The 22,715-nt window shown below is 38.8% G+C and overlaps 1 protein-coding gene across 1 annotated transcript in view; it reads left to right on the top strand.

The window, feature by feature from the left end:
* The window catches only part of LOC131286007 (dopamine receptor 1), a 69,655-nt gene extending 54,897 nt beyond the window's left edge, over positions 1-14,758 (top strand). Inside the window, exons 2-6 of the mRNA XM_058314864.1 lie at positions 173-350; positions 487-666; positions 748-877; positions 12,062-12,316; positions 14,221-14,758. Of these exons, the coding sequence (XP_058170847.1) occupies positions 173-350; positions 487-666; positions 748-877; positions 12,062-12,316; positions 14,221-14,758 (1,281 nt within the window). The remainder of the gene's footprint in view (positions 1-172; positions 351-486; positions 667-747; positions 878-12,061; positions 12,317-14,220) is intronic.
* The last annotated feature ends 7,957 nt before the right edge of the window (positions 14,759-22,715 follow it).

The following is a 22,715-nucleotide window of genomic DNA, read 5'->3' as shown; positions in this document are numbered from 1 at the left end:
TGCACACCGGTTATAAATATTGATGAGTGCCAGCTACCAGAATGGTGCTGCTGGGGCATTATGTTAGTCCTGTTTTCCGTCAAGTGCCATGAGCACTTTCGGTGTGTTTATTTACTCCCAGATCTTACCACTTTCTTCTGAACCGCTTTCACTTTTTCGCATTTTCCCGCAGGTTGTCTCTGCATCGACGATCGGTAATTTGACATCGGTGAATCAAACGGATGGGGCAACCGATGGCAGTGGGAGAGGTGCCGGCGGTGCCGGAAGCACGGGGATCCCTGGTGGCGCAGGAGATGACACCGACGATGACGACGTAGATGTCCTGTCCCCGCTGTCGATGTCATTTCTCGGTAAGTAACGTAAGCTACCATTTGCCATCGGCCTGTTCCCGTCGCAGATGCCTGTGCGAGGGGCAAAGGGTCATAAGCTAAAGGCTGTCGGTGGCTCACAATCTTAACTCTGCTCACTTTCGCTCGCATCCCCCAGGTGTTTTCCTTTCGATTGTGATATTTCTTTCCGTGGCGGGTAATATTCTGGTATGTATTGCCATCTACACGGAGAGAAGTTTACGACGCATCGGAAATCTGTTCCTAGCTTCGCTGGCCATCGCCGATCTATTCGTCGCATCACTCGTCATGACGTTTGCCGGCGTTAACGATCTGCTAGGTGCGTCATCACCGTCAACTCCACATGACATTCGACGGTCAACGAAATTATTTCTTCACTGTATGCTCTTTCGACCCTTAGGCTACTGGATATTCGGGGCTCAATTTTGTGACACGTGGGTCGCGTTCGACGTGATGTGTTCAACCGCTTCCATCCTGAATCTGTGCGCCATCTCCCTCGACCGATACATTCATATCAAGGACCCGTTACGGTAGGTTTCCATTATTTGCTTGTTTGTCGTAGAGAAAAAATAGTTATACGTACATAGAATCCACGATTTACTCTACAACAGTACACTACACGCTGACAAAGGTCGATTAAATAGTAAGCACTCCGACAAGTGGTCCAATAGTCCCGTGCTGATCAATTAACCCAACTCAAGCGGAACAATCCTCTGTCAACCGCAAAATCATCCGAACCATGCGGAAAACACTAAATCGAGCAATTTGCTAAACGTCCCACACACACAAAAAAAATGCAATCTTGTGTAAACAGATCGCCTTCATCTTCGTATACGGTTGCCTTCCGCAACCTCCTCCATCCACTGCTCCGGCGAAAATACCCTGAACGCTCTGGGAACTAGTCTGACGCCGATAATACTGATGAGTCCGTGCTAGGCTGCAAAGTGTTTGTAAAAGCCACCTCTTATAGTATACCATATCATCATTGGTGTGGCGTCATGGCTTATGCTAACTATTGCCAACACACGTACTTCTCGGATGACAGAGAGAACTTATGTCTCATTTGCATAGCTCTGCTTGGCTGAGGTGGCTCGCAAGACCCGAGGCAAAACCTTAGGTCAACTTGTTAATCTCGAATCGATTCCGGATTGATTGGATTACAACCGAAAGTGTTTATGCTCAACGACCGCACGGTCAGGTTGATTGTGGCGAAGGGTCAACGATGGGGCCTTGCTGTGTGCACATTATACCGGACCAATATGCCCCGGGCGCCAAACGGTGGAAGTTGATATTCAAATAAGTATCTAATGTCATTCGTACATGATCAATTTAATTTACGTTTCTTAGGAAAGATAAAAGAGAGTTAAAAGTGTAATAATATTCGTCTGCTTGGGTATTTAAATAAAAATAAATGTAGTTAAGGAGTATTCATCCCTGGTTTCGAGTAAAAAACTGAAACAGGTACACACTAATTACCCTCGAATTTGTATTCGTTTTTGAATTTGTATAAACGGTTCGTCAATAAAATTGTCCTTTCATTCTATGTTGATTCAGGATGTATCTTTCGAGCTGTTATTACAACATCATGTTATACAAATGGTTTTACCTGTTCTTGCAAATACTTACTTACTTAATGCAGCTTTTCAACATGGGAATGTTAGTATTTGTAATTCAGTGAAATAAGTAATGCTTATGGAACTAACGCTTTCAAGCTGTGTTCAATAATTTAATTTATGATTTATTATGAAAATTAAGGAAAAATTTGATGAAATTGAACTATAGACACCTTATTTTATGTTACGAAAGATAAAATAACACCATTTTAATATCTTATATGACAAATGGCATATATATAGATTGATGCGGTTTTAAAATTTCTAGATTTCCCCCTGCCATAAAAATAAATAAATAAAATGGTTTTATTCTCTTGCTATTTCACGAGGTTAGTAAAATGATTAAGCTTAAATCTATTGAAGATATTGAAATAATGTGTAGAGAAACGAGTCGTGCACAAGCAAGGCGACAGCAATCAGCTATCAGAAGAAACGTTTTAGCCCAATCAACGTCCTACGCGTGCTACGGTATTACATTAACATATCAAACAGACAACCTCTTCGTTAGTATTTGCTACTCCGCTTAAAGGTAGCAGGTACATTTAAAGGCATCCAGAATACCCATAAACTCTGTCAACGGATGTTAAAGGTGATGGAATCAAGAAAACTCATACTCGGAAGTCCACGAATCACTCACTCCAATGATATCGCCTTTTGATGCTTTGCCTTCAAATATTTTCGTTGCCAAAATGAACTCGTGCAATAACGTGACGAAGTTTCTTCCCGGTGTAGCTAATGATGGAAGTTTACTTAAGTTTATTAAAGTGGACGGTACAAAAGTTAAGGCAACGTCCAGTAAAAACGAGTTTCAACGCCAAAAAACGACGACTTTTAAATTGAATTTTAAACTATCATTTCCGGTTTCGTGTGCAAACGCACAAACTTTCCAGAGTGCCCTTTTAATTCCCACAGTCGTGCAGTTTCTTCTCCGGAAAAGACTCACACTTTTGTGTCGTAAATTTTCAAGATGTTACCTGCTATGAAATCACTCTTTGCCTGACCATAGTTAGCCAACCATTGTTCACAGCCGCAAGAGTCGACGGTTTCTTCGTATTTGCCAGACCGTTGTCCAAAGTTTTCTATTTCATTAGCTAACTATTAGCTGTGAAGTGCCAGCATAACAATAACACCGAGAGCTTTGATCCACCAGAACAATTCAGCAGAATGGATGGCAGAAGAGTTTTTCAGCGTGCAATATTTCCTACACAAACAATCCAGTACCGTCCACTAGGACTTTACCGACCTACTTCGCGCTTTAGTTTCGTTCATTGGATAACTGGTGGAGTGTACTGTTCAACCATCGAGATCGTTTTAAGAAAAGTCAGAACAGAACCCGACGGTACGGAACCCAAGATTAAGTGCGCAGATGGGCGATGCATGACAGTTGAAACACAACACCATCGAGAAAGGCCATTCGTTGCAAGAACCACAACGTCTACTGACACGACCTGACAAGCCACTCACCTAAAGTGTGGATAAAACAATTGAATTAATTAAAACTTTATCTACCAGCTCAGTATTCACAAAAACAATGGAACTCATCGGATAGCAAGCTCTAAGGATTTGTAATGCTCAGAAATCGGACGAACATAAGAGACGTATGAAAACATTAGGTCGACGAAGAATCCTACAATTTTCTCTCATCATTTGTTCCGGTGGGACGAAACAAACACATTATGGAAATGGTACGTTTCCGAAAGCACCCAACCAGAAGGCTCAAGGTTTTACCACAAACCGTCCTTGCAGTCAAGTTTTCAACATTGGAAAGTAAGTTTATCTCATTGACTGCCCTTCCCTACTCAGCCTTTGGAACATCCTTTACCAATCGTTTGTAGGTCTACGCTGTCACTTGTATACATCACGAAAGCTTAGTTTCATACTCTTACGGACTTAGTTTGTGTCCTCACCTTTTCCCTTCGCAAACACTGCCGAATACAATTAGTCACAGGCCATTGGTACTTTAATCCCTTATCTCGCTCAACAGAGTCTCAAGTTCTCAGCCTGCGGTAATCGAGGCAATTGTAAGGATCAGTGCGGTCATCACTTTCACTCACAATTGACAGCACGCCCGTTGTAACCTTTTTGAAATGGAGCATCCCATTCGAAAGTAAGCGAACCCACCATTCGAAAAACTGTACTTTTAGACTGACTTTCCGGTCTGTCGTAAATGGGGCCGATAGACGAGATATACTGGGAGGGTTGGATGACGTTATCTCTTAAAAGCATAACAACCACGTTGATGCGAAGCTCGTCGAACAAGGCCCGGAAAAGTTCTCACAATCTTTCGATGTGCTATCTCATAGAACGATGGTTTGAAAACCGACACAACCCGGGATAACCATAGCCCAAACATTCTTTTGAAACTGCATTACATACGTCCTTCTCGATGTAGAGTTTACTTTCTATTCCTCCGTCTTAATGCTGGAAAGAGTTTTCCTGTAAGTCGAAAGTTTAACGTTTCTGCCATCTTCACTTGTTGCATGGAATTATTTTTTCAAACAAACCCTCGCACTTTGCATTTAACGACAAACGATCGAACCAGCATTTTAATCTTGGAACTCGCAGGTATAACGATGTCAGCAATATTATCCGTACGCTTTGTTTTGCGAAATCATTGGCATATGCTCCGATACGAAAATGCAAACGAAGAATCAAACATCTCTGTTGACGGCTATCACGTTGAATGGCAGCTCCTGTCTCGTATGTTCCTATCATATCGGAAAGATGCGTTAGCAAATGGCAGGTGATATGCGCTACTACCATCAGTACGGTTTGGAAACGAACACGTTACTGCACCAGCTTCCTAGTGGCAGCACATTTACTGATGAAAACCTGGTTGTTGTTTATCTACACGTAGGGAGTGAAGAGGAATGTTTTCCTTACTCCTTCCTTCCTAGATCAGTTTTGTTAACGAATATAAACGTTTTCTATTCTTTTGCATTGGATCCCTGCTTCGTAGCTTTAGCGGTTTCAATTTTATTTTTAAAATGTGGTTTGCATCGAAGCCAAAGGGTCTTTACAGCTTTCTTTAATAATCAACCACTTCACAGATTCCAATGGGAAGTACATAATACGTTAATCAACAATTTCCTGAGACTTTGCAGAATGTTCGCACAATCAGATTTCTGCTTCGTACAAACGCGCTGACCACCTAATATACAGAATACACCGTATCATAAGCGGTTTCATACTTCTATTCTAACTCTCCAAACATGCGTGATACGCGAACGCCTATATAAATACCAATTCTAGCTGGTGCTCATTCATGCCTATATAAATACCAATTCTAGCTGGTGCTCATTCATGCTGGTTGTGGTAACGATAGTAAAAATTCATTCGACCATGTACCTGCGAGGGTTTTTCTCCCCCCCCCCCCCCAACCCCCCCCCCCCCCCCCCATATGTACACTCTACAATCGTTCATTCAACTTTCGCTCTATTGAGCCATTGGAAGGAGTGTTCCCATAGAACAAGCAGAATTTAACCAGGTCTTATGCGCTTGAGGGATAACAGACGCTTTGTGCTCGGTTGAGCCGTCTCACTAATTTCACAACCTATGCTATGTATTGATGTGGCGAACGGACCCAAACCGATATATCCTAGTTCACACCATGTCTATGGATGGTTTCCCCACGTAACGAGCTGTGCTGTGGTTTTGGGATACGATAATCCCTTCCCTTTACGGTTAAGGACGGCTTCATCTCGCGCCGAGTACCGAGCAACCCGATAGTCATCTGCTAAAGCAAGAGCAGACGGTCACGAACGTGTGGGAAGTCCACTTCCCGTAAAATAAGAGAAAAATACCATGCTACTTCCCACCTTAGGCAGGAAACCGCCCATGTTGTTGCTGCTACATTATCGCCACGACGGTGGGGTTTCCGTCAGGCATGGTATATTCCAAACTTTCTATTTTTATCGTCCATCACACAGATACAACGCTACGTATAGCAAAGTTGTATATTATAGCAATGTCCTCAATCGGCTTTGGAGACGAATCAATGGAGGCCGGTAGGTTGTGTGATGTCATCAGCCACACAGGATCCATCGGTTTACATACTTATCATCTTGAAAATCGATAACAATTCTAATTGATTACAAATTTAACCATTGCATTACGCTCGCCTCAGTGATTCTATTATCTCATTCAAGCGAGCGCTCTCCTGAATCAATGTCGTGAGTGTCACAAAAACCAACAGAAAATTAAAAATTATTCGAGGAAAATTAAATTAACATTTTTGGCCGTATTCGAGCCTTAATGGTTCCATACTTTTAATTATGGAAATGACGATGGAACGCAATAAGTATTCTTAAAGTTCGTACACGCTACATTAAATTATTTTTTTTTAAGATTAGCCATAAGTTTTGGAGTACTTTAATAACACAAAGAATATTTCTAAATTCTTTCAAAGTAAAGCCTAACTGCATTTTTGTGAGTGAAACAAAGAGTTTCACGTTTGTTTGATGCACATAGTATTCCAATAAAATGCTAGCCGATAAAGAACTCCGCTATTTACATTTTCCCCGTTGTCCAGGGGAAGATGAAAAATTCCAGCATCACAAGAATTTAAATAAAAAGTAAACGAAACCTCCCATTGTTGGTAACACCATAGAAACTATCGTGGTTTTAGCCGAACCTTTCAAAGGATGCAAAGAGGAACCTGCGGTATAGTTGTGGTATAATTATCGTTATTGATGAATTAAAGTACAAAATTGCGCTCATCGGGCAAATAAACTCCGGCATTTAAGGTCAGGCTGGGACTGGAAATGTGAAGCAGGAGGTGCATCATAACCACACTTCTTTTCGAGTGCCAGAGTGCCCTTTACTACGCTTGGTGGTATAGCGATTCGGTAGTCAGAGTGGCGGAGGAATGTACCCAGTCATGCATGTATTTACTGTAACACCTGGGACGGCTGTGTAGCGTACAGGAAAACTGAGCAATGCCGATGATATGCACATGCATATTTCGTATGCACATGCAACCGCAATGGCCACAGTTTGTGCAATGCCAACGTACACGATGATGTCAACCAGGGTGATTATTATAGTTTAGCCAGTGACTGTGTGGTAATTATGATTAACCCAGATTGACGGTATGCCAGCGTTGGGTCAACATATCGCTAATGTGAAATTTTCGGAAACGCGATGTGATGACTTACGAGAACCATATGGTAAAGTTCACATTTTTCTCAACTTTTACCATAAACTACAAAATCGCTGCAAAGAAGTTTACGAAATATGGGTGTGCTGAATAACAAAATCCATTTTGGGAAAGTCTGTAGCAAGCAGTTTCAAATTTATGCTTTCCATAAATTGCCAACAATTGTTCAGCAATGAATTTTTCTCGCAGAAAAATTTTAACAGATCTGGCCAAACTACATCACTGGGAAATTTTTTAACACAAATCATCCGAACGCCTTCTGGACAGGTCACTCGAATCAATGAATGAAGTAGAAGAGAGAAATTCATGCTCGTTTTTCTTTTCCAAACTTCGTTTACACTGGAAATGGGATCCAGGGGGATGAGAACGGAATTTATTTAGGGTGAACATTTCCCTGTTCAAAATTTCCTCTAACAGAAATTGATTACAACATTTCCATGTCGTTCAAAACACGGAATCAAAAAACATGAAAATTGAACAAAAATGTCATAACTCTTTTCCTAAAACTAGGAGTCGGTGTTTATTAGCATATTTACTGTGCATTGGTTTTTCTGGAATTTCGAATTAATTAATTGGGCAACTAAAAAACTTGAGAAGCTTTTGTACATTTTAGAAAAAAGGAAACATGCTTTTAGATTCATTATTTTCCTTTGCGAAACTTTCATTAAACTCGATCCCTCCGAAACTTCTCTAATTTTCATTGCAATCGTGTTGCTAGCCCAAAAAGAAGTGTAACACTAACCTATCAAATAGTTGCACTGACCAACTGCTATTTTAAAAACTTTGTGAATCAAGTATACCAAATCCCGTTCGGCGGTTGTATTACACCCTCTGTTACTTTTTCCCTCGGTTATTGGTGCAATTCGTTGGAATTAGATGTGGTAAAATGGTTTTCAATTTGCGAAACCATTCGCCATTGAAGCTTGTTTCGCACATCCTTGTGCATAACCTTTTCCTCGCTATGCTCTCCGGTCACTTCTAAATTATAGGATACATATTTTCCCAGCAGTTTTCCGTCTCGCGTGACGACCAACCAACACTAACTCCATTTAACTGACTGGGTGACACGCAAACTTACGCTACCGTGAGTCACATAATTTGTCCTTTGTTAGGATGAAAACGCATTCCCGCGTTTTTGCTCTTTCCAGTGAGAGAGATTTTTCATTTTCAACCACCCTTCGATGGTCGTGTAATGGCTGACATTTACACATTTTTCATCCAGCACAATCTCAACTTTACAGCAGCCGATGGGTTGGGTGGAACCACGTTGCAAGCAGGTTGTAATTTGTGTATTAGTAAGGAGTTCCCAGGCATTTGCTTAGCGACAGTGCACTCTACACACAGCCATAAACTTTGCCATTGTTACGTTACTTGCTTGGGGTGAAGTAAATCAAAAATAAATTAAATTCCAAAACACTTCCCGACTCCCCTGCAGACGGTAGGTGTAGAAAGCGAAGAAAAATGATTCAGTGAAATTATACTTGCGAGATGCGCGAAAACCAACCGTACCCAGCGAGAAAGTATTATCGAAATATACCCCGCAAGCGATTTATTTTTTCACCCATCTTTACTTTCCGACATGTAAGGTGAGATGTGTACATATCTTCGTTTCCTGGCGTGTTAACGGATGTGCCCAATCGTCTTCCCTTTCTTCTTGGATAGGTCGGTTCTGAACGTGAAAGATAATTTACCAAATTTCAATTTATTATTCGTTCTTTTGTCCCTACATCATCGTTCTTTGTTACATTACCCGTGAATCACTTCCAACCGACGATACTGAATGAAAAGAATGAATCCCTTGCAAATATTCGGAACATGCGATGTAAACACACATTTTCTTCATCCTCAACCATGGTGTGGATTGAAGTGATGCCTGGTATGTTTTACCGACCTCTCGGTGAAGTTCATTTTCTTCATGGTCTCTTCATTATTTAGCAACGAGATTTTAATTTCGTTTGTTGCGGCTTAGATATTTTTGGTTCAGATTAAATTTAGACAGCAATTTATTAAAGTAACGATTCCAGTAAAAAAGCTGCACGGCAGTTCACCTGAAAGATACTTCAAATAAGTGCAGAAAAGCAATAAACAACTGCGCTTTCATTCATGTAAATACAATGATTTTGGTAAAACAAGCATCAATTTAAGTAACCCAAAAATATACAAATCCAAGCAAACACTCAAGAGCTGATTTATGCTGCGGAGGCGTAAACCGTACCCCATTTAAAACTTTCATTTGTTTATTATCCTAAAATCCCTTCTGATTTGCCCCTAGTACATCGGTACGCCCGAATTTTGCCCACGTTATCCACGATAATCTCCGAGCACTGAGGCCTTCTATTTCGACAACCGGGCTCTTTGCCAGTAAACTTGTGTAAAATTGTACAAGATAAGCTGCAAACGCTACCCCGGGCTATTAACAAGCGTCCTAACAATTTTGTCGGCTGCGAGACACGAACTCCACCACCAAGTGGAGTACTTGTTAGTCGAGGATGATGAGCATGTACTCCAGCAAATACTGCACCCAACTGCCGAATTCCACAAACGGTGTACCAAATTGTACAAATTCAACACTTTACAGCGACCAACCCGTCTAGCTAAACTTTAAACGCTCGAAGCGTTGAGGTTACTACGCCTCCTGGGAAAGAGCCGTGCGGTTCTTCGGGGGATTAAAGTTTAGCGATTTGGTGCGGTTGAATTTGTGGCTTCAAAGCTGCAGCAAATGTCGATATATTGCTGCACATCTGGGACACAACTGGCGTACATTCGCTTCAATATTGACGTTGTGCTTGTCCCTAAGAATTTTAATTCAGACAACCTTTCAAACAGATTTGTTAACAATCTATGAGCATCACGTAATCCTTGTAAAAATTACATTCAATGAAAATACTTGCCTAGAAATGTATCATGAATAAAATGACAATATAAGTGTACTGTTAAGAAAAATATGTTGAGCCCCTTTTTCCGAGGCATACTTATTTTTTTATTGTTTCGCGTCTTTCCAAATTCCCCTATTTCTTACAGGACTATCCCGTTATCCCTCGCAAACCGTTGTCGGTATAGGAATGTACGATGTGTCGATTCTTTTTATTGGTTCTTTTCTACGCTTTTTCTCCGTCCTTCGCTTCGTTGGTTTGTTTTCATTTTTCAAATCTCGCCGATTGAACCGAAGTGGCCAGTGGTTGTGTCCAACAACTGGTTAGATAGGAAGAAGGCCGAGCAATATGGTTTCAATACAAGAGAATGGGATAAATGAATACTAATGCGCTGGTTAGGCATTCAGTGTACCACCTGCTCATAAATGCTGGTATAGCTAAGAGGTTTTGTACTTTACGGACTGTGCACGATTTTTATTCTTGAATTTTTCAGTGCAGTTTAATTAAACTTGCCGACCAACAACACATTATACATTCATCAGCAAAAGGAGCTGATTCCATGATGAATTTAAATTTATGAAGATTTAACAAATCATTTTACTTTTGTCTATATTCCATTGTAGTAATAAAACCGTTTACATACAAAAATGTTTTAATACAATAACCGATTATTCATATGCGTTCGACAGTCCAAAGATTCTTTCTAATAGGACATGGAAAGTCCAAATTGTTATACAATTATCAATAATACTGTGAAATATTTTTTTTATTATTTAGTCATTTCCGATGTCAATTAACTTGAAACTGATTAAATTCTACAATGTTTGTATATAACTTTTTCAAAAAAAATGTATTCAAATGATTGAGTGAATGAATAATCAAAATTGACAAAAGCAATCAACACAAAAGCAATATGTTTATGGGTACCTGGCCAGCGGCTCTTGTAGCTCTGGTGGTTTTCTTGGTTTCATTTCCATCTTGTTATTGAAATCAACACGATTTAGAATACTACGCCTTATGTTTTGTACAACAGTGTTTCACGTAGTAGCATGATTATGAAAAGAAGGCGTACTCAAATTTATCTCATGCTTAGGACTAATTTTACAATATTTTTTGTTACATTAAATTTACTTTAAAGTATAGTCAGACCCAATTCAATCTTTTAGTAACTGTTTTCCGGATCAACTACAGACCGGGTCTAACACAGTAAAATTATTGCATACCACTCAGAACACAATCGTCACTAAAAATCGGCACTTCTGCAGTAAAACGAAATCACTCCATAATGCCGCACCTCACATATTGACCAACACCCTTTTTGCAACGGTGATATTTACAGGGCAGCTTTATGACACGTTTTATTTTCCGCGCCTTTCAGTCATTCGAACTCGCCCCCGCCAGCAACCATTGATATTTTATTGCAATACCCAGGGTGAAGTAAAATCGTCCTCATCAACTGTACGCACATTCAAATTGGTATGATTTGGTAACTTAAACGACCCGTTCCCGCGAGCGTCTGCGGACGAACGGAGAATAAGCACGGACTCAATCATTACTGTTATCTGAAAATCGATTTACATACCTCGGTACCAACCGACGTTCGTTTTGCTTCTCGGCTCATCGACATCGAATGCTCTAGAATTGAATTCTGTTTCAAGTTGGAACCAACAGTGCCTTCCTTCACAGTCATGTAGTTCTCTCTGATAGCACAGCAACTGCCACCATGCGCATATATTGGGAAATGACTTCATTACCCATTTTGCTGCCAACCCGTACTTTTGCTACCAAATGATTGGCCGATTGACACACATACAAATTCTGCGTGCACCTTAAGCCTGCGCTACGAAGTCGCGTGTCTGACCGATTTTAATTAACCCCTATCGTTTGCCGATAATTACGGAATGATTTATGGAGTTGGTACGAGCAACTTACCAGTGTTGTTATACGTTCGTGCGAATTGTGCTGTGATTTTAATTATCGTTTTGATTAATTTCGAATATCTGTTTGCAGCTGCACATTCATTACCACTGCAAAAGTAATCATCTTTGTGTATTGTTTCGTTTCGTACAGCTATGGTCGATGGGTGACACGACGAGTGGCCATTGGAACGATTGCTGTTATCTGGCTGCTAGCGGCTCTGGTCTCTTTCGTACCGATATCGCTCGATCTGCACCGGGACAAGCGGGACAAAACTGACACATCGCTCAAAATCAACGGGATCAAGCATGAGACCTGCGCCCTCGATCTAACACCAACTTACGCTGTTGTTTCTAGTTGTATAAGCTTCTACGTACCTTGTATAGTAATGATTGGCATTTACTGCAGGTGAGTGATAGTCATTTATTTTCCCAACTGGCCGTATCTTTCCATTTTGGTTTTTTTGGTTAAACGCATTAAAAAGTTGAACTAAGTTTCATCGGCTATATGAAGAAATCTATGCATGATAATAGAATTAAGTAAATTGATAAGATCCATTGGTTAGGTTGCGAAAACAAAATTTGACTATCTTTCAGATGGTTTTATGGCATATCGATTTTAGTTATTTAAAAACCGTTACTTCTGAGTAGCAGGCCTCAATCGATGCTTCTACGTAACAATACCAATATTTTCTTAGTTATCCTTAACTATTTGGCCATTAGATGAATTTTCCGGTTAAAAATAGAGAAAGATTATACGACTTTGATTTCTCTTCTTCGCTCATGATCTTATTTTGTTTATAATGATGAAAAACAGTAACAGCTTAATTCGAAGGACACGAAGTGTACACGTATATTATATGTTGTATATATATTTCGAACCAAACCTGTACTGCATAACATTGAAAAGCAGCTAAATTAGTCGCTGAATCTCGATATCAGTCTCTTCCAAGAGGGGCCTATTTCCACTAGAGGATGTTGTTCCACTTAAAACATGAAATTTCGGCCATCATTCTACTTATACAAACGTACAAACATGGCTATGTTTTTATTTACTCTAGTAAATAGATCCAAGTTATTGGAATCCTTCGCACTTATCATGTTGTAGATGTCACCGCACAAACTTACTCATTCTTTTATTTACTCCAATAACTGCAAATAGATCCAACTAATTGGAATAAACAATTTCGAAGCAGTACATCAAAACAGATCTGCCTGCTCTCGATAAATAATTGGGCACTGCCAGAAACGCTCGTTCGGTGTCTAGCTTAATCCCTACAACCAACTCAAAATCAACGAGTTTCATTCACATCCAGTCCAACGTTCACAAGTCGACAGATACCAATAACTACCATGGCCGTTTCGTTGTATGGTACCATCAACCGTTGAGCTATTTCATTACGTTTCTAGTGGATTTAAAACATACCTTTTCTTTCTCTTGTTGCCCCATTCGATAAGTTTTTCCTATGAGATTGACGTAGAGAATAGTCTGGAAAAGCGGTTGTAGGGAAGTTTAAATTAATTTTCAACATATGTGCCGCTGCTAATCGGCTTATCTGGCTTTGAAAACAGCCCTACATCCGCAGAACGAATCGTGCGATTCCATCAAAATTTAGACAGGTGATTTTATTATTGCAACTCGTCGTCAAATTATGTTGACGAAACGATTTTATCTTTGCTTTTGATTTTGACATGATGAAAAGTTTAAGCTAGTTTTATTTTAAGCAAACTTAATAAAACAGAATAATACTGGTTAAAAGGATATGAAATCGCTTGATTACGTTGCTATTCCTGACCTATTAAAAAGATTTTTTGAGGACATCTTTTGGTAACATACAATAAATGAAACGTCACAAACATAACCGTACCTAAACCAAATCAATGACCTGGGAAAGATGGCCATGCCTGAATGCACCTGCCATGTTTTGTCGTCAAACAAAACCGTCGCTGTCGCAATGAATGAGATAATATCCGTTTCTCTTCTGGCATTGAACACATTCTGTCTCCCATCTTCAACACAATGCACGTTTCATATCTCACAATGAAACCACAGGAAGTATATGGTCAATGTATGACCAAATCGTGGACAAATGGGAATCCTTATTATTTGAGCAAACATTTGATAAAGCCTCAGATGCTGCCACGTTTGTGACAAATTTACATTTTCGGTTCCTTCTCAGAAGGTCTCCAGAAAGTCACTCAACTGTAACGTTTCCTCTAACCCAGCTCCTTATGGGTTGCTTCCGAATTGATGTTCAGGTATCGTTTTACTAAGGAAATTTTCGATGCTATTTCTTTCCATTCCCATCGCAGGCTTTACTGCTACGCCCAGAAACACGTCAAATCGATACGTGCCGTTACACGGCCCGGAGAGATCAGCGAGAAGCGCTACCGCAGTATACGAAAGCCCAAAAACTGCAAGAACAAGCTTAAACTCCGCCAGCTGGCCCATCACGCATCATCGCCCTACCACGTGTCGGACCACAAGGCGGCTATAACCGTCGGCGTTATCATGGGCGTGTTCCTGATTTGCTGGGTTCCTTTCTTTTGTGTAAATATCATTGCTGCATTCTGCAAGACGTGCATCGGACAGCAAACGTTCAAAGTGCTGTCCTGGCTCGGGTACTCCAACTCGGCCTTCAACCCGATCATCTACTCGATTTTCAACACGGAGTTCCGGGAGGCCTTCAAGCGCATCCTCACGACGCGCAGCTCGTGGTGCTGCGGCCAAGAGATGGGCAACATTTACCCCCGGAGCAGCGATCGGTACGTAACGGACTATGCGGCGAAGAACGTCGTCATGAACTCTGGGCGCTCGTCTGCCGACCTGGAGCAGGTCTCAGCAATATGACCTTACTAAGCAACATCAACAACTGCATAAAACGCCAGAACCTTCCAATCCCCAACCTTTACTACGTCTGTCGCATTGTTACACGAGCTTTACCCAATCATGCCTACCCACCACGTAGTACTTGTGTCAACTAGTATAGATGACACCACTTTGGAAGCTCCTAGAAATTCAACCTCCACACTATCACTCCAATAGTGAGTCAATCCAACCCGATAGCTGTTGCCGGTAAGCAAGCTGTTGGCTACGCGTCGTACATGGTCAAACATACCGACTCCATTTTCCAATCGGCTACTAACAGCCTCATGCGAATCGTACATGTTTGCAGTATCGCTTGAGAAGGTAAAATAGTTTAAAGGTCCCACCAATTACTGACATATGCACATACACAGATGGAATTCTAATACTAGGGTTTAGGGATTTATGTTCTAGCTGTTGTTGATGTTGAAATGGTAGAAAATCTCTTCTAATGAAAAGGAATTGTGCAATAGAGTCAATGCTTAATCGAGTGATATGCCGATTTTGTTCTAACGTGTACGGCATTCTGCAGCATTGACAAAATACTAAATCCAACTCACATATCTGCCAATCCTTTCGATGCTAGTAGTACGTAACATAGATAGTACGATAGGTGATTAAAAATTGTTTTGTGAATAATGCATCCTAGTCAGGTATTGTAAGTGTACCGGTTAGGATTCCCGTGATAGATATCGTAACGCATGTAAGTTCCATTTCATAGCATTAGTACGAAAAAACAACCCTTTTGGATGTACTGGCTACGGGTGTGTTGAGTTTTGTGAGTAGTTACTATCGTATCCTGGCCGATCCAGGAAACCAGGTTTTGAAGGTGCGATCGTGATTTAGGATCAATTGAGATTGTTCGACAGAGTACGGAAAACACTGTTCAGTGGTTATCAGTAACCATGATTTAATATTCACACAATAAAGCTGCCTTTTGTTCACAAGATTCATGAGAGCTTTGCACTCACCTCGAGATGTAAAAATACGTTCTACGTTCTATTGAGAATTTTCAATTTTTAATTAATCAACCACCCAGCTCTGACATTTCTTCCTTTGAATCTTTCCAACATGATGTTTAATAGTACCAAAATTAAGAATTACTTGATGAAAAGACTGATTATTCATTATTTATCGAAAATAAGATGAAGTTGATTGAGCACAAAACAACCCAATACAAATCTTTCCAAACCATACTGTCCCCGACTCGGGTGATTTACAATCGTTTGGAGGCGGAAGCTGCTGATCCACCAAACTAAGGTATCCTAAGCAAATTTGTTTACCCTTTTAACAACCAACTACACTCCAATGAAGATATTAGCACAACGGTACGATAAATGTAGTAGTGATAGTTGCATAAAACATTGAACCAAATAGCGAAAACGCACGTAACAAATAGTACGAACGTCAGAGTCTCTCCAATCAGATTTTTATTTTATCCAAATCACTGTTATCTATTTATACAGATTTTATTCGAATCAATCTTACATGCTACAGTTGAATTTTATATTTATATCTATATACCCTACCATGTGGACGTCTGTTAAATAACATCAATCTAAACATACACTGCAGTCCCGATTATGAAGGTTCATTTATCCTAGACGAGCTGTGTATAATAGAATGAAACGGATAATCCGTACTTTTACAGTCACAAAACCATAATGATTATCAAATTCACAGAATATTAAGTATCAATTGACAAGCACTTCAACGATGAACAGCCTGATAAACATTGGTTATGATTTAAAAAAATAATACATAACTTATCCTGATGCCGTTTGCTACAGCTAATGTGCGTATTTTACAAACTAAATTCTTCATGTAAACCTGAGTAACCGAGATTGCAGTGTGTTTAAGACCACATTTGAGCTTGTGAACGTTTGAAATGTTTGAATAACTAATAAATACGCATCAAGTAAAATTTGTATACATATACACCCATTGCTCGGTGAAAACTGTGAAGTTTATGGATCCGCCGTCGATCTTCGCTTAAACAAAATGTCCTTTCCAAATAAAATCTGGTTTGATTCGATCAAAACGTAAATTCGACAGCTATGTTTGATCTATTGTACTGTGTACTGTGGCATTTTAATGAATGTGTTAATCTATTTCCAGTTGAACTATTGGAATTAACCATTATATATGGCACCAAAGGATTAAATTAATTGTTACCAAACCCACCAATGACATATTTTGTGATCGTTTAGCATATAATTCTAACAAATTTAGGATCATTTCCGTAAGCTCTGCATTCCCACATAAAACCAAATTAGTTAGATAGTTTCTAGTTGTTTCTTTACTCACGATCCATAAACTTAATTCTTTATCAACAAAAGCCTATTTTTTATTAAACCTAGACCCACTATCAAGAGGATATTGAATGCTGAGATTCTTAAGAAACAGAAAGCTTTGATATATTGATACAGGATTGCGTTCTAACAATCTTTACTAAAAACATTAAAATTCTCCAAATAAAACACTCACTGCAAAAGGAATCAGTGAGTAATAATGAAAAAATATTGGTTAGGAAGCCACTATTAGAATAAGCAGAAGTATCTCTGGTTCAACATTTTCAATGTATAGTATGGATATTGCTGCAAGCAACACCTGGCTTAGGATTTAAAAAAAACATTGAAGGCATCGGAACAAGCAGTAATCACCAAAAACTAGTACATCTGGATATGAATCCGCACCTGCAATATCACTTACCAAATCATACAACCACAGAACAAAACAAAGAGTAAATATTGGAAACCCCAGATCCAACAAAAAAAGGTAGGAATGAGAGTAGGCCGATAGAATGAAAGCAAACGTAGACAATGTTAAAGTAAAATATTCCTACAGTTATTTTTAAGAAACAACACAACAAAAACGTGACAAAAACAAGGCATGTATTCTTGCTACAAACAGGGAGTGTCCACAGGTCAACAAATCCTTTTTGACCAAACCTGTAAAATGAATATGATTTGAATAAACAAGTTCAGGTCATCTAAAGAGAGCGATGTGAAAATAGATACTGTCATGTAGATATTCTCATTGAGAAATAGACATTGGGTAAATTTTCTACGTAATTGTAACTAGAAAGGAAACAAATCCGTTAAAGGCAGCGGTAAGTATTATCAATTTTTATCCAATCCATCTTGCTCTTTTAACCGAAACGGTTAGCATCGTTCTGTAATATTGAAAATACTTAGACTTCCACTCAGTCCTCACCTTTTAGCTAATATTTACTAACTGCTATATTATTATTTCGTTTATTTCAAAAAAATGTCGTGTTCACGAGCTACATATCAAAACTGTACAATTCCAACTAATAAAAAAGAAGGTTCCTTTGTTCCCTTTGTTGCGTAAAACAGACTTTAGTAATGATTTCTCCTCTTGACCTAAAGACTGTCTTGGTCATGGCTGACCCCATTAATGGCTCAAAAGACTTTTTCCCTTCGTATACGTGGGTAGTCAGTCCTCTCGTACTGGAGAGGTCCTGTCCTTGAGATTCGAACCAACGCCGTCGAAGTGGAGAGCCGCAACGCGATGAGCCGATGAGGCCGAGTTTCTAACCGGCGCTACCGCTCAACTGTCGTGGACCCCCGAATGTAATGTAAATAACGATAGTAATGTATGAGTAATGAAAAATAACTAAATATTTTGTCAAACAAAATATATACTAAGGGCAATAAACTCCTAAATCAAGTATAAATGGCTAGGTAAACACCCCTTCTATTAGGTTATTTGGTAGGGAATGGGGATGGTCGTGAAAAGCTGAGTTCAGGTTTGAAGTCGATTTGAGTTTTTAACACCTAGAGCACCTGACAATGTTTAAATCGCTACAAGGAAAGAAAATTGAATTCTATTCTTTTTCCTTTGCATTTCTCACTTATATTTTTGAAAGGGCAGCTGTTTATCATACGACATTAGACTTCCGACAAGACACTGGCGATTCAGCTTTGGATCAGAGAGTCTGTAAACAGAAACTGTAAGGAATTTCATCATCATCATCATCAGCAGTAGGGATAGCGGACGAGGATTTTTTGCCTGGTGTAATTTCATAATCCTGACTAAAGTTACGGACAACTTTTAACGAGTTTTCGACGGCATCAAAATATTGTTCCATCGTTTTCTGGTTCTATTGGTTTAGCTACCTCCTCGCCCCTTCTTCCCGTTCCCCCTTACAACAGTTATTACAGATATAAAGCCTCTTCATGCTGATCAAAAATTTTTATTCACAATAACGCATGGGGAAAGAGATAAAAATGAATGCTTTCAAACACTAATTCATAATATACAGAAACATATTGATAACGAACGACATTACTGCTATCATTTGTATTTTCTGCAAGTAATCAGGGAGTAAACATAGCTTCGGGTTCTAAGGTTAGTTGCGTCAACAATAGAAATTTAAACTTGAAACTAGACTAAAACTAATTTTGCTGTGATAAAAAATCCAGGGTTTTCTGTATTGAAGAATATAACATTAAGTCAGATTTTTTCGACCAGACTGTATAATAATCTAATTATACGATTGCATTACGTTACGCCGGTACAGCTAACATGGATGCTTATGTAAAAGTCGCGAATGTTCCTTTGGCGTCGAACGAATGTTCCTCCAATCTTGATATTGGCTGGGAAGACAAGACAAAGCGATTGGCCCACCGATTGAAGTTATCAAATGATCAAATAAGATTAAATTTTTAATTGGGAAAAAAATGTCAACGCCCTTAAACGTATGTATAAAAAATAAATTTCAATGAAAATGGAAAATTAGTTACAATTTTAAACACACAACAAATTCAATTCCACAACCGAAAATTTTGCATCGAAAAATTAAAAGCCCAACAAGAGATGGAAACCATATGAATGTACATTAATCTTCATAAAAACTTTCTTTTGTAAGGTAGGGGTAGCAATAGAGATGCTGTGATTCATGATATCGGGGTGGTAAAAAGGTATGGGGGAGGGTGTTCAGCATAAAAGCTGCCTTCCGAAACCTGAATACAATTTGCATTGTTTCGCGAGATAACAGCGACTCGGAACGAACCCACAATTAATAATTGGATGTGTATACTAACGTAAATAATTGATAATGTTGGAACAGCAATCTGCAGTTAAGTATTTGCAAGAGCTTTGATTACTTTTAAAGCATATTAAGAATAAATAGAGCTTTCGATACATCATTAAACAAGCAGGCAGAACCTCGAAGCCCTGCCCTGCTTGTTGAATAGTGATGATATAGTGTAATTAAAATGAAAACTTTAGTTCGTTCAATTCTTCACTTGTTTTACAAAGAAGGATAAGGTATGTAGATAACGGATTGTGCACGTGCTACGTGGAAAACCTTTTAACAACAATTTCGTCTTAGTATTTCCTGTTAGTTTATAAGACAACACATTTTGGATTCAATACCTTCTGCCTATCTGAAGCACGACCCATTGAGAAAATATGATTCCCTTTTCAACAACACTTCTTCATCTTTCCGAATCGCCTTTAATGAATCTGGCTGATGGATTTTCAGTAGTAACTTGTTATTTTTAATCTATTCATCACAAAATCTATTCACAGGAACTAAATAAATAGCTCAACCAGAAAGAAAGGGAATGATGAACAAATGGAATGTACTTCAAGATTTATTTCATTGCACTTTCATCATGGCCCAGAGTGTAAAGCCAGAGCTCGGACCTAAATGGGATAAGAATATTTAAAGAATCTGTCCATACAATCAAGATTCATTTCACGTCTAGGTTGAAATTTTTATTGACAGATGTTTTTATTATTCAATTCAAATCATTGAGTACAGACAAGAAAATGAGAATAATATTATGTCTGTTAATTGGTTTAGTTACCATGTGCTAGATGATTAAAATTGTAATGGAATTAGATTTGATTTTGGGATTAAATCGCAGAGAAAATGACCAAAAATCAGTACTACATTTTTCCTCACAGTCTTTTCGCAATCAGAGATCAAACATGTGACGAAATCAAATGCACAATCACACATGATTGAATCCATAATAAAATTAAATACAATAAAAAATACAGTAGAATCGCAGACACGAACAACACTTTAATTTGACTTGCATTATCAAATTTTGCTTGCTGTTGAAACATATGTTTGATAATTTTCGGCTTTTGTATTTTTGACAGAAATGTAAATACGCTACATAAATTTCACGCAAATTTGCCTGCTGTATTCGTATTTGTCTGCTATAATTGTATCCATCAGTAATTATTGGTTGCTCAATAACAGAATCCAAAATTATTGAAAACCATCTTTCGCAAAGCTCTGTGAGCTAACAGAAATAAATTCATAAAAAAGGAAAAAAGTGAACAAATCCACAAAGGATTAATCGCCAAGATTTAACTTTAAATCACAGGTATGTACAAATGGGTAGGAAGAAACCTTTCTACTGTGGCCTGAATCAAAACTTTACATTTGCATCTTCTGCAGCTTAACCTCTACAAATAGTACTACCAGTGCATGGCATTCCGTCCACCCATTTCTACGAATCTGGACCGTCAACAATCGATTGGTAATCCATTAATCTTGCCGCTCCCGATGCGAAGGAAATGGTTTGCAGAACTTGCTTTCCATAAGCTTGAACCATTGCCGACGACATGCCGAGAAGTAGAGCAAAAAAACCCAACACCAAGCACCAGCCGTAAGCCCACCCGAACCTATTTCTTCCCGTTTCGGGAATGTTAGGAAAGAAATTGAATTTATCTATCATTTCCATACTTTTTATGCATACTGCCCCTCTTTTTCATAGGTCCTTTCGGAACATTCGCGATAAAACCCTAGATTTACCACACGGGGAGGCTTACGCCTTTCGGTTCATTTCCTTCGACGCTCTTGATTTATTTTTTCTACTATCCTCCACGTTCCAATTTTGACTCATGCAACGACAACCCCACCAACATGGAGCTATTTTTCATGTCCCTCATTTCTCTACCCATTGGCCGCCTGAATCAATGATAGATTTTGGGATTTTCCACCATCGACATTGCCTTTCGCATTGTAGCATAGGTTTCAATTTTTGCAAAGCTTCAACCAACGTAAAAAATCTAAATATGCTTACGTGTGACCCCGTGCAAAACTTTGACAAACCCCAATTCCAGTATTAGATTTGCGACAGAAGAAATTAAAAAATTTAAAAAATCGGAATAAGCTCCTACATTTAGATATTAGTGTACTTAACAGTGTATCAAGTTATCTTCACTTGATTTAAAAATTTAAACAGTTTTTTTAATTAACAATATAACCACATTACAATTTAAGCCGCTGTCCACACGACGAAGCGGCCTAAAGTATAACACGACTGGCGAAGTGCCGATGATGGCTTTAAAGTTATTTAAAAGGACCGTATGCATCTTTGCTTAGTTTTTGCAAAAATCGTTTTCATTTTTGAGTTTCCGATTGAATAAGAAAAACTTAAAGTAACAGAGCAGCGCTCAAACAACATAACATTGCATATAATATTTATTGCCAACGGTGCCATTCCTATTCCATGTGGCTATTGAAGACATAAAACGTTCATACTAAAAAAAACGATTGTGAAATAATTGCTTTGCTTTATATAAACTTAAAATTTATTGCAATGATGATCTGAATGCTAATTAATTAATTTATTATTCAAATTTTCTGCTTTGATTTTTTGTTTTTTGATGGCGTAAAAGCATAACGATAGTTCTAACTGAAAAACCTTTCGCACAGCAGGCATGTTTATGTACTTGCATGAAAACTTACGGCAAAATAGCATTTGGCCCACGGTGCAGGATGTTAGCCATACTAATCTCTAAACCGAATCAATTTCGTTGAGAAAATTTGAACTGGAACTTAGTTTCTTGTGTGTTTTATTATTACCTTTTAAACATACAAAGTTTGTAATAATGTGTATATATATGAGGCGATGTTCCTCTTCGATTGAAACTATCTTCACCTAACTTT

The sequence above is a fragment of the Anopheles ziemanni genome, chromosome 3 (assembly GCF_943734765.1).
Source record: "Anopheles ziemanni chromosome 3, idAnoZiCoDA_A2_x.2, whole genome shotgun sequence".
NCBI lineage: Eukaryota > Metazoa > Arthropoda > Insecta > Diptera > Culicidae > Anopheles > Anopheles ziemanni.
The sequence above is the reverse complement of the archived record's forward strand: the minus strand, read 5'-3'. Positions and strand labels throughout refer to the sequence as shown.